The 12,425-nt window shown below is 37.1% G+C and overlaps 1 protein-coding gene across 9 annotated transcripts in view; it reads right to left on the bottom strand.

Moving 5' to 3' along the window:
- The window catches only part of AUH (AU RNA binding methylglutaconyl-CoA hydratase), a 188,897-nt gene that overhangs the window by 123,545 nt on the left and 52,927 nt on the right, over positions 1-12,425 (bottom strand). For 8 of the 9 annotated variants that reach the window (XM_081571572.1, XM_081571592.1, XM_081571581.1 and 5 more), the window contains exon 4: positions 4,972-5,058. The exons of the other annotated variant lie outside the window; for it this stretch is intronic. In XM_081571572.1, the coding sequence (XP_081427698.1) occupies positions 4,972-5,058 (87 nt within the window). The remainder of the gene's footprint in view (positions 1-4,971; positions 5,059-12,425) is intronic. 9 annotated transcript variants of the gene reach the window in all.

Here is a 12,425-nt window from a genome sequence, read left to right as displayed (position 1 = left end):
ATAGCTGGCTGCAGGGCCCAGGGTATCCCAAAGCTGTTGCTGTCCTGTTGGTGTGTAGGGCTAAATCCTGGGTAGGCCTGCTGAAGGGTCCAAGATGTCTTAGAGCTAGTGTCGGCTTGCACCAGGGCAGGTCCTGTGAATAAGCTGGTAAAGCTGGTCTGGGGTTATTACCAGTCCATGGGCAAAGCCAGATCCTAGAGTCTTTGGGTCTGGAGGTCCTGGAGTTGGTGTATCAACCTGCTAGTGGGCAGGGCTGGGGCCAAAGGTGACCTGAAGCTGGTGCCTGCCCAGTGGTTGCTGAGGTTGGTCTAAGGCTAGTGCCAGCCAACTGGTGGGCAGAGTCAGGATCTGAAGTCTCTGGCTGCAGAGCCCTTAGGTGTGCATCTATCACCAGCTTACTAGTGTGCAGGGCTTGGTCCCGGACCCTCTGGAGGACAGAGCCAGGTCCCAGAGTAGTTGTGGGCTCAAGAAGTCTTGAAGCAGCTGGCATGGGGTCGCAAAAGAGTTGGACACAACCTAGTGACTTTGAAGCTGGTGGGCGAGGCTGTATCCCAGCCTAGTTGGTTGCTTTGCCTGAAGTACCCTAGTACTAGCTGTGAAAGGCTGGTGGGTGATCAGCTAGAGTCTGCTGTGTTGTGCTAAGTTGCTTCAGATGTGTCTGACTCTTTGAGACCCTATGGACTGTATGTAGCCCACCAGGCTCCTCTGTCCATGGGATTCTCCAGGCAAGAATACTGGAGTAGGTTGTCATACCTTCCTCCAAGGGATCTTCCTGACCCAGGGATTGAACTCCCATCTCTTACATTTCATTGGCAAGCAGGTTCTTTACCACAAGCACCACCTGGGAAGCCCTCACAGTACACCATCAAAGACAAAGTCAAGAGAATAAGACAAGCCACAGACTGGGACAAAGTATTTGCAAAAGACACATCTGATAAAGGAATGTTATCGAAAATATATGAAGAATTCAAAGCTCAACAATAAGAAAAGCAATTCAATCAAAAACTGAGTCAAAAACCTTAACAAACCCCTCACCAAAGAAGGGAGAAGGCGATGGCACCCCACTCCAGGACTCTTGCCTGCAAAATCCCATGGACGGAGGAGCCAAATTCATTCACTGCCAGTGGGAAGACAAAATGGTACAGCCACTTTGGAAGACAGTTTGGTAAATTCTTAACTAAACAGACTCTTAACCACACAATCTAGCGATCATGTTCCTTGGTAGTTACACAAAGGAACTGAAAACACATTTACTCAAAAATCTGCACACAGATGTGTACAGCATCTTTAATTGCCAGTACTTGGAAGCAACCAAGATGTCCTTCAGTATGTATATGGATAAACAAACTGTGATACATCTTTACACTGGAATATTATTCAGCAATAAAAAGAAAAGAGCTCCCAAGGCATGAAACAACCTGGAGAAAATGTTAATGCATGTTACTTAGTGAAAAGAAGCCGATCTGAAAAAGCTATGTATTATATGATTCCAAATATTTGATATTCTGGAAATGCAAAACTATGAAGACAGTAAAATATGGTTGCCAGAGACAGCAGAAGGGATGGACAGGACAAGCACAGAAGATTTTTAGGGCAGTGAAAACACTCTGCATAACACTATAATGATGGATACATGTCATTTTACATTTGTTCAAACCTATGGAATATATAATACTAACAATGAACCCTAATGTAAACATATGGACTTGGGTAATTATGATATATCAACATAGGTTCATCAGTTATAACCAATGTGCCACTCTGGTGTGAAATATTAATAATGGGAAAAAGGTTAGGCATATTGAGGGCTGAGGATACATGAGAAATCTCTTTACCCACCCCTTCATTTTGACGTGAACCTAAAACTGCTCCTGAAAAAACAGTCTTTAAAAGAAAAAAAAAACTGAGTTGCTGCAACATGGACTGTAACAGCCCCACAAAGCCTAAAATATCTGTCAGTCCTTTTAAGAAAAAGTTTGCTAGCCTGTGTTTTAAACAGATTTGATCAAGACAGTTTTTACTTGCCCCTCAAAATCTCAGTAAGTCACCAAAAAAAGACATCTTAAAAGAAGATTTGTGTCCATTGTAATATCACAGTGAAAAGTATCACTCCCAAGTTAGGGAACTCATGGAAGGGAAACAAGTATACTGGATCAGGATCCAGAACAGAAATGCTACCACTGAAAAGAAAAGACCACTACTAAAAAGGAATAGTTCTTCATTTAAGAAGTCCCAGAAAATTCCAATTTCAGATTCAATAAAAAAGAAAGCAGCTGAGAAGAAACATCAAGGTAATGTTTACAACTGAACCAGTCTTAACAATTTGTCCTAGCATATATATAAAGTTACAGGCAGCATAAACTTTTACTTCCAAGATCAAGTTCTCTGACCACAATGGAAAACAAATCCATGCTCTGCCTCATCAGACATCTATCTGATCACGTCGTTGTGTGGAAAGAGAAGCAGAGGAAAGCCTCTAATAAAACTTGCAAGGGATAAACAAAAGGTAGGAAGGTGACAAGAACTATTTTAGAAATCAAAACATGTTTATTTTAAAACTTAGCTCTAAAAACAAAAGGTAAACAACAGTAACAAAACCCCAAAGATGTCACCTGGTCAAATTCTACCACTTTTTCAAATAACAGATGATTTCCCTGGATAGCACAGAAAAAGATGAAAAACTTTTCACTTTATTCTATGAAGGTTGTAAAATCATGATATTGAACCAGAAAGAGAAACAAAAAAACACAAAATTAGAAGATCCCATCTCATTTATGCTTATATCAAAATACATAAAATTAAATCCAGTGGTATATATTAAAAACCACCATAACCACTAACCACAGTGACCAGGCAGTATTTATTCTAGTAACACAAGGCCAGTGTAGCATCAGTAATGCTATTAATACAATTTAGTATAATAAAAGCTGAGACAAATTCTAATAGATATCATCTTGACACATACCAAAAAGGCAGTTGACAAATTTTAACCCTTATTCTTGACTAGAAGAGTAATAAACTTCAAAACAAGCTGAAATAGAAGAAAACTCCCTGAACTTGATAATTACTGGCAAAATATTAAATGCATTCATCATACTCAAATAAAGGGATGAATATGATCACTTCAACAACTGAATACTGTACAAAGAGCCATAGCCAATGTAAAAATATATGAAAAATGTTAAGATTAAAATGTTGGAAAAGGAAAAGATAAAAACAGCATTATTTATATATAATGAACTTTTTTGCTTTCTGGAAAACACAAGAAAATTGCGATATAACAATAACTAATACAAGTAATAAGCTGGCATGATACAAAACAAGCACATGAAATTTAACAGATTTCCTACAGACCTACAACAACAATCAGACTTCAGCAGAAATATCAGGAAAAGATTCCATTCAAAAGAATAAGTGCTATAAAATAAGGATAAATCTGAGAGGGGAAAAAAGATGTAAGACTGAAGCCAATGTGAAGAAAACCTTCTTAAAGAACATTAAAACATGAATGATCCCCCCCATACAATGAGAGCCATGCACATGACGAATGGAAAGATTCTATATCATCAAAATGTTAATTCTTTATTAACAATATTTACAGAAATTCCAATCACAGGCTCATGAGACTATTTTTCCTCTTCCCTTTAAAATTAACAATCCTAAATTCATTTGGAAGAACTAAGGTGTGAGGATTAGCAAAGAAATCTTCAGTAAAAAAAAAAAAAAAAAAAAAAAAAACAATGAAGAGAACTTAGTACCCTCTAGATATGTAAAGCTCCTGGAATTGAATTAGGGTGGAATATTAAGAGACAATACCTCTAATACATTTAATAACAAAGATCAATACAAAACTGTTTTTTAAGTAAATAGTTATTAAATGATGCTGTAGAAAAGGAGATGAAGAATGTGAAAAGGCAATCTACAGAAGGGGAAAGGCAAGTCTAATTTGAAAAGATAGAACATTACACCAGCATCTGGGAAAGTGCAAATTAAAATGTTAAGATCTATTTTTTTCTTTAACTTTGGCAAACTAAAAAAGTAGCAACGTTAAATGCTGCAGGAACATGAAGAAACAGGTACTGTCACATAATTGATGGAATAAAAATTATTATCTTTTTGCAATATAATCTGGTAGTATTTATTAAAATGTAAAATGAACACATGATACTTAGAACTGCAATACCATATTTTGAAATCCATCTTATATATACTAATGTTCTAAAAGAATTTGTACAAAGGAATCACTATTTTACAAACAATAAAAGCAGTTTAAAAACACATGAAAACAAAAAAGCCAAAACAACAAAAACATCCAATGTTCATTAATGAAGAAATAATTTAAAATTCTGGGTAAGACCATGGGTTACCATGCAGTGATGTATTAAAAGGTATTAATAAAAGCAAATTTATATGTACTAAAATATAAACCTTACAAAGAAGACTGTAATTCTAAAGAAACAGCATAATCCTACTTATGCAAAAAATAAATCCAAATCTGTATGTCTGTGAATGCAATTATTTAAGAAATATACTTACGTCAAACACTTATGCCAAATTATTCTTTGTTTTCTAATAATTATCTCCATAAGTAATGTCATTATAAATATGAGGCAGGTTTAATTACAAAATATTTTTCACAATTTTTCAAATTAAACATAAACATACATTCTGTTCTGAAGCGATTAGCAGCAGCAGCAGCAGCAGCATACACCATGATTATCTAATTATGTAAATATTTTAGCCAAAGCTTATGCATAAAGACGGGAAGATTCCCTGGAGAAGGGAAAGGCTACCCACTCCAGTATTCTGGCCTAGAGAATTCCATGGACTGTACAGTCCATGGGGTCGCAAAGAGTGGGACAAGACTGAGCGACTTTTACTTCACAATACTTAAAACCAGTGTGCAACTTTTAAAATCTGACCTTTAAGGTCACTTTAACCATGCTAAAAGGACAATTTAATTGTACTTACCAATTTCATTAATCACTGCTCTTATTTTGGAGACAAAAGGACCAACTTCACTGGAACTCATTTTGGCTCTTTCCTTAAGATCAGCACCTGCAAAGTATTTTATTTACGAATATAACCTAGTTAAAATTTTAAGGCAATGAACTGAACATTTATATAAGATTCACATACAACTTGAAGATAGACTGGATTTATCTATCAAAGGAATTATATTCTCTAACCTTTTCTTCCCCAAAATCAGCATCAGATTGAACAAAATACTTGCTTGTCTATACATCTACCAAGCACTGAAAGGAATGCTTCTCAAACTCTCATGTCAGGACCCCTTTATACTCTTAGAGGAAGAGGTACTGTTAAGATTATACATGTATCTATCCATAGTTATTCTATTAGAAAATGAACCTAATTAAAATTTTAAATTATTTATCCACTGAATACAAATAAATCCATTCATGTCAACATAAATGACTACAGATTGATGCCACTTTCTTGGTTCCTGACAAGACGCTGGCAGTTCTATCTACTACTGCTTCTGCCCCATCAGTGCAAATGCCAACCCAATGAAACATGCAAATCACATCTTACTGCTATGAAAATCACTGTTATTTTATGGATGCCTGATTGGTGACTTCAGATCACATCTGAGAATCACTGACATGAAAATATATACAAACTGACAATTTCATAATTATGAGTTTACCATAGAATCGTAACTTTGGAACAGATAATAAACATAATTACTTCCTTGAGGGATCATTTGGGGCTTCTCCCATAGCTCGGTTGGCAAAGAATCCACCTGCAGTGCAGGAGACCCCGGTTCGATTCCTAGGTCGGGAAGATCGGCTGAAAAAGGGATACGCTACCCACTCCAGTATTCTTGGGCTTCCCTGTGGCTCAGCTGGTGAAGAATCCACCCGCAATGCAGGAGACCAGAGTTCGATCCCTGGGTTGGGAAGATCCCCTGGAGAAGGGAAAGGCTACCCACTCCAGTATTCTGACCTGGAGAATTCCATGGACTATAAAGTCCATGGGATCACAAAGAGTCAGACACGACTGAGTGACTTTCACTTCATTTTCAAGGGATCGTTTCCTTTGTGGCTCAACAAAGACATTCTTTTTAGTAAAATTAAACCCTCTGAGAAAAGGTAGGTCCTCATTTAAATAAACAGACAAATAAAAAACAAAGTAAAATTACAGCATAGAGGGTACCTACTCAGCTACCTACTCCCTTACAAGCCAATTAGGAGTTGACCAGGACTAGATGTAACAAGCAAGCAGCAGCTGAAGCTGAGACATTCTGAGCCCATACACTTCCTGTGGAACTGAGAACTGCAGTTGATAAAACCCATATCCTAGAACCCATATCCCCTCCTTCTTGGGCCTCCCTCCAAGGCCCCCATCCCTCATCCCTTGCACCTCTCCCATCCTACCCCTCTAGGTCATCACAGATCCCCACGCTAAGCTCCGTGTTACATGGCAGCTTCTTACTAGCTAGCTAGTTTACACACGGTAGTGTATATATGTTGATGCTACTTTCTCACTTCATCCCACCCTCTCCTTCCTCCGCTGTGTCCACAAGTCCCTTCTCTACGTCTATGCCTCCATTCCTTCCTTGCAAACAGGGTCATCAGTACTGCTTTTCTAGATTCCATATATATGCTTTAATATACAATATTTGCTTCTCTTTCTAACTTACTTTACTCTATATGGCATGCTCTAGGTTCACTCACCTCACTGCAACTGACTCAAATTCATTAGAGTGGGACACATTTATACAACAAAATGTTATGTGTGCAGCATGAAAATGAAGGAATCAGAGTATAAATATGGATAAATCTAACAATGGTGAAGGATTTATAATTATATAAGTACAATATATATTTATCATTATATATAATTACTGAAAGATCCACAGGATGATAATCATTTCAATAAGTTTTTCAAAGAAGAACATTATGTAGGGACATAAAACATGCATGCAAATAATCAATTCCAAATTCAACTGATGGTGAACTCTGGGGAGAAGTGAAAGAGATGTGACTAGCAATAGACATAGAGAATTTCAATCTCATTTGTAATATTATGCTGCTTAAGTTAAGTGGTGGGAACTCAGTATGGTGGGACTTCCCTCATAGCTCAGTCGGTAAAGAATCCGCCTGCAATGCAAGAGACCTGGGTTCAATTCCTGGGTCTGGAAGATTACCCCTGGAGAAAGAAATGGCAGTCCACTCCAGTATTCTTGCCTGGAAAATCCCATGGACAGAGGAGCCTGGCGGGCCACAGTCCATGAGGTCACAAGAGTTGGACACAATTTAGAGACTAAATAAAAACTAGTATGGTAGTCTTGTTTTGGGGATGTCTGATATATGTCTTCATAGTTAATTTTTTCCATGAAAAATTAAAATTTAGCATCAAAGAAAAATGTTAGTAGTGCCAAAGGAATTCTAAACTAGCAGGATATATTTGTTAAAGAAATACTGATTCAATTCACTATCATTTAACATGAAGAATACAATTTTAAATTGAGAATATAAAATATTGCCCAGAGCCTGTTAGGTAACTGCTGCTGCTGCTGCTAAGTCACTTCAGTTGTGTCCTACTCTGTGCGACCCCATAGACGGCAGCCCACCAGGCTCCCCCGTCCCTGGGATTCTCCAGGCAAGAACACTGAGTGGGTTGCCATTTCCTTCTCCAATGCATGAAAGTGAAAAGTGAAAGCAAGGACGCTCAGTCGTGTCCAACTGTTAGCGACCCCATGGACTGCAGCCTACCAGGCTCCTCCATCCATGGGATTTTCCAGGCAAGAGTACTGGAGTTGGTTGCCATCGCCTTCTCTGTGTTAGGTAACACATATTGGCTAATAAGTAGCTAAACGTAGTATGATATGAGGGAAGGGAATAGACAGAAGAGGAGCCAAAGCCATGAAGTAAAAGCTGATGGGACAGAGAGGGACTCTGAGGAAGTAGTCCTGAAGGAGCCCTCGTAACTGAATCCCAGGATCCATCATGTCCTCGGACCCCAGGGTACCACTAGGGTACCCTCTAACATGCTAACTAGAGCTCCAATTGGGGGGGTCTTACCAACACTCCAACCCTGTGACCACGCAGTGTGCTTGAAAACCACACTCAGGTTAAAAAGACAAGGCTGCTAGAAACCATGCCAGGAGCTACAGGGAATCATGTTTTCTCTTAACATATGTAGCCCATTTAACTGCACACCAGTCCCAGCAGAGAGGTATAGAAGATGTGTCTGATTACAGAATGCAGCTTTATCCACACGACTGTGTGAGACAGAAAATGAATGTCTTTAAAGTGGGACAAGAAACTAACCGCCAATCTAGAATTCCAGTCTAATCAAACCTACCCTTCAAAACGATGGTGCATCAACCATCTCACACACCAGCTCACAGACACATCCTCAAGTACACCAGCAGGCCCAAGCTAAAAGCAGCACCACAGGCAATTCTTCAGGCAGGTTATGAGAGTAGAGTTTCAAAACTTATTTTATACTGCTTATAAGAGATGTTCTTAAAATATAAGGGCACTGACTGGCTAAAGTAAAAGTATAAAAAACATGCAATGCAAACACTAACCGAAAGAAAACTTGTAAAGTTATCTTTATCTCTGACAAAAGAGAAGTAAGGCAAGAAATATAGCTCCACGAGAGGGTTATTTTATAATAATGAATATGATGATCCATTAAAAAAGATGTAAAAATTCTAAATTGACATACACAAAAAAGACAGCCCCAAAATACATAAAGCAAAAATTCACAGAACTAAAATGAAAAAACTGTCTACAGTGGACAACTACAGTGGACTTTAATAGACCTTTCACATTAACTGATAAAGCAAATATTCCTATCAAGAAATAAAAAACAGGAAAAAAAATCCCAAAGTAGGAGAAAAGAAACAGCAAAAACTGGAGCAAAAATCTTTTAAAAGAAAACAAATGTATGAGAGAAAAATCAAAATAGCTTTTGAAAAAAACTAAAATAAATAACAGACGTTTTAGCAAGACGCATCACAGACAATCAGAGAAGGCACAAGTCTCAATTGAGAATGAAAAGGACGGAAATACTAGGGATTTCGCAGACAATAAAACTATTAACAATTCTGACTCAATGAATTTGAAAAACGACATGAAATGAACAAATTCCTAGGAAAACACAACTTATTAAAATCAACAAACAGAAAATCTGAAAACACAAATAAATATTTTAAAAACTGAATATGTAATTAAAAACTTTCCTACAGAGAAAACTGCATGCCCATATGGCTGCAAAAGTATATTATTCCAAAAATATAATGAAAACCATTTACCATCAATCTTAAATGCTTATATGAAGAACAGTAAAACAAAAACTTGACAAGAACATTGTAAAAAAAAACAATGACAGACCAGTTTTTCTCATAAGGTTTCAAAAAATCCTAAACAAAATATCAGTATATCATACGTACTAGTAACATACATGTATTAAGACCAATTTATACTCAGGTCAAGATTTAATACTCAGGCCAAGATTTAAGACTGGTTTAATATCAGATTTTTTAATTTAAGAAATTAAGAAAGATGAAAATCATATAAATTTTCAGTAGAAAATTAGCTGACAGAATTCAACACTCACTCCCTTACCACCTTCATTGATGTTATAATTTACTTAAAATTCAATCATTTAGAATACACAATTCAGTACTTTTTTAGTAAATTTAGAGAGTTGTACAACTATTACCACAACCTAGTTTTAGAACATCTCTATTATCACAAAAACGATTCCTCATACTCACATAGTCACTCCCTGTTCTCACCTCTAGTCCCAAACTAATCCATTTTCCCATAACTTTGCCTTCTCTGGACATTTCATATAAACAAAACTCATACAATATATAATCTTCCACTTCTTTCTTTCACACCACTTAGTGTTTTTCAGGTTCATCCATGATATAAAGATGAATCAGTATCTTTTGCCTTTTTATTACCAAATAGTATTCATTGTAGAGACAGATATTTTGATTATCCATTCATTCATTGATGGACATATGCACTATTTCTACTCTTGGCTATTATGAAAAATACTACCGTGAACACATCTGCATACAAGTCTTTGTGTAGAGACATTTTTCCACCTTCACCCAAAGACACACTTGGGTAGAGTGGGACTGCTGAGCTATAGTATAAATTTCTATTTAATTTAAAACAGGGAAGGAAAAAAACCAAAAATCTGCCACTGCTTTCCATGGTGGCCGTACCACTTTACATTCTTAGCATAAGGGTCTCTGTTGTCCTACAAGGACACTAATCTGCCTTTTTATCATAACCATTTTAGTAATGTGATGTGTTTATTATGGCTTTAAATTTGCATTTCCCAAATGACTAATGTGGCTTCCCTGGTGGCTCAGATGGTCAAGAATCTGCCTGCAATGTGTGAGACCAGGGTTCAATCCCTGGGTCAGAAAGATCCCCTGGAGAACGGAAAGGCTACCCACTCCAGTATTCTTATCTGGAGAATTCCATGGACAGAGAAGCCTGGCAAGCGACAGTCCATGGGGTTCCAAAGAGTCGGACAGGAATGGGTGACTAATTTTTTTTAATGACTAATATGACAAATCTAGACAGCATATTAAAAAGCAGAAGACATTACTTTGCTATAAAGGTTCATATAGTTAAAGCTACTGGTTTTTCTAGTAGCCATGTACAGATGTGAGAGCTGGATCATTAAAGGCTGAGCACTGAAGAAATTATGCTTTTGAACTGTGGTGCTGGAGAAGATTCTTGAGAGTCCCCTGAACAGCAAGGAGATCAAACCAGTTAATCCTAAAAGGAAATCAACCCTGAATATTCACTGGAAGGACTGATGCTGAAGATGAAGTTCCAATACTGACATGAAGAGTTGATTCACTGGAAAAGACTCTTTTTTTTTTTTTTTGGAAAAGACTCTTATGCTGGGAAAGACTGAGGGCAGGAGGAGAAGGGGAAGACAGAGGATGAGATGGTTGGATGGCATCACCGTCTCAAGGGACATGAACTTGAGCAAACTCTGGGCAATAGTGAAGGACCAGGAAGCCTTGTGTGTTGCACTCCATAGGGTCACAAGATGAACACCATTTAGCAATGGTGGCAAGAATTAGTAGTTATTAGTAGTACCTTTTCAAGATGCTTAATAGCCATTCACACAGTTGAGTGAAATGTCTATTCAAATCTTTTGCTATGCAATTTATTTGATTCTTAATAGGTTATAAGAGTTATATCTTAAATAAAAGTCCTTTTTCAGAAAAATTATTTGGAAATATTTTCCCCTATCTGTAGCTTATCTTTTGATAATTCTTGATGTGTTTTCAATTTTAATGAAATCTAGTTCATCAATATTTCTCTTTTATTGTGCTTTTGTTGTCCTCTGTAATCAACACACTCAGTATTAATTAAGAATTCATAGCAAACTAAGAACAAAAAAATCTTTCTTCATTTGTTAAAGAGTAAATACAAAATACCTATAGGCAACATCACCTTTAATGGTCAAAAACTTCCTCCCAATTATCAAGAATGAGGCAATGTATTCTTTATCATTTCTACAAATGTAAATAGGTATATTAGTCTGTATAATAAGAAAAATTTTAATTACACAGATCATAAGAAAAAAAACTGTCATTAGCAGATGAGTTAATTATACATGAAGAATACTCAAAAGAATTTAGAAATCATAAAAATAAGCTGGATACAGGTTCAATATACAGAAATCAACTGTCTTTCTATATATTAGAAAAAGAAATTTTTAAAAAGATATCATCTACATTAACATTCAAATATCAAAGAGCCAAGGAATAAATATAATAAAAGATGCATAAAATCTTGACACAAAAACATAAAAAAGACTTCCATGATGGTCCCCTGGTTAAGAATCCACCTTCCAATGCTGGGGACGTGGGTTCAATCCCAGGTTGGGGACCTAGGATCCCACATGCTGTGAGACAACTAAGGGCTAGGCACCTCAGCTAGAGAGACCGTGTGCTGCAAACTACAGAGCACACACACCTTGGAGTCCACACACCACAACTAGAGAGGAATTGCATGTCACAAGTAAGACCTGACATAATCAAAACTAAATAACTGGTTAAAAAAAAATCAAAACCTACAAAGTCTGAATTAAATAAGTCCTAAATAAATGGAGGGGCTTCTCTGGTGGCTCAGTGGTAAAGAATCCACCTGCCAAGCAAGAAACCAGGTTTGATCCCTGGGTCAGGAAGATTCCCTGGAGAAGGAAATGTCAACCCACTCCAGTATTCTTGCCTGGGAAATCCCATGGACAGAGGGAACTTGTGGGCTACAGTCCATGGGGTCACAAAAGAGTCAGACATGACCTAGTGGCACAAAGAAAATAAAATAAACAGAGGAATATATTGTGTTCATCATGTGTTAGAAGACTCCGTACTAAAAGATGAAAGTTCTCTCCAAATTAATAGA

This window comes from Giraffa tippelskirchi, chromosome 1 (assembly GCF_054371585.1).
Source record: "Giraffa tippelskirchi isolate mGirTip1 chromosome 1, T2T-mGirTip1v1.2.pri, whole genome shotgun sequence".
NCBI lineage: Eukaryota > Metazoa > Chordata > Mammalia > Artiodactyla > Giraffidae > Giraffa > Giraffa tippelskirchi.
This window is presented reverse-complemented; position numbering and strand designations above follow the sequence as displayed.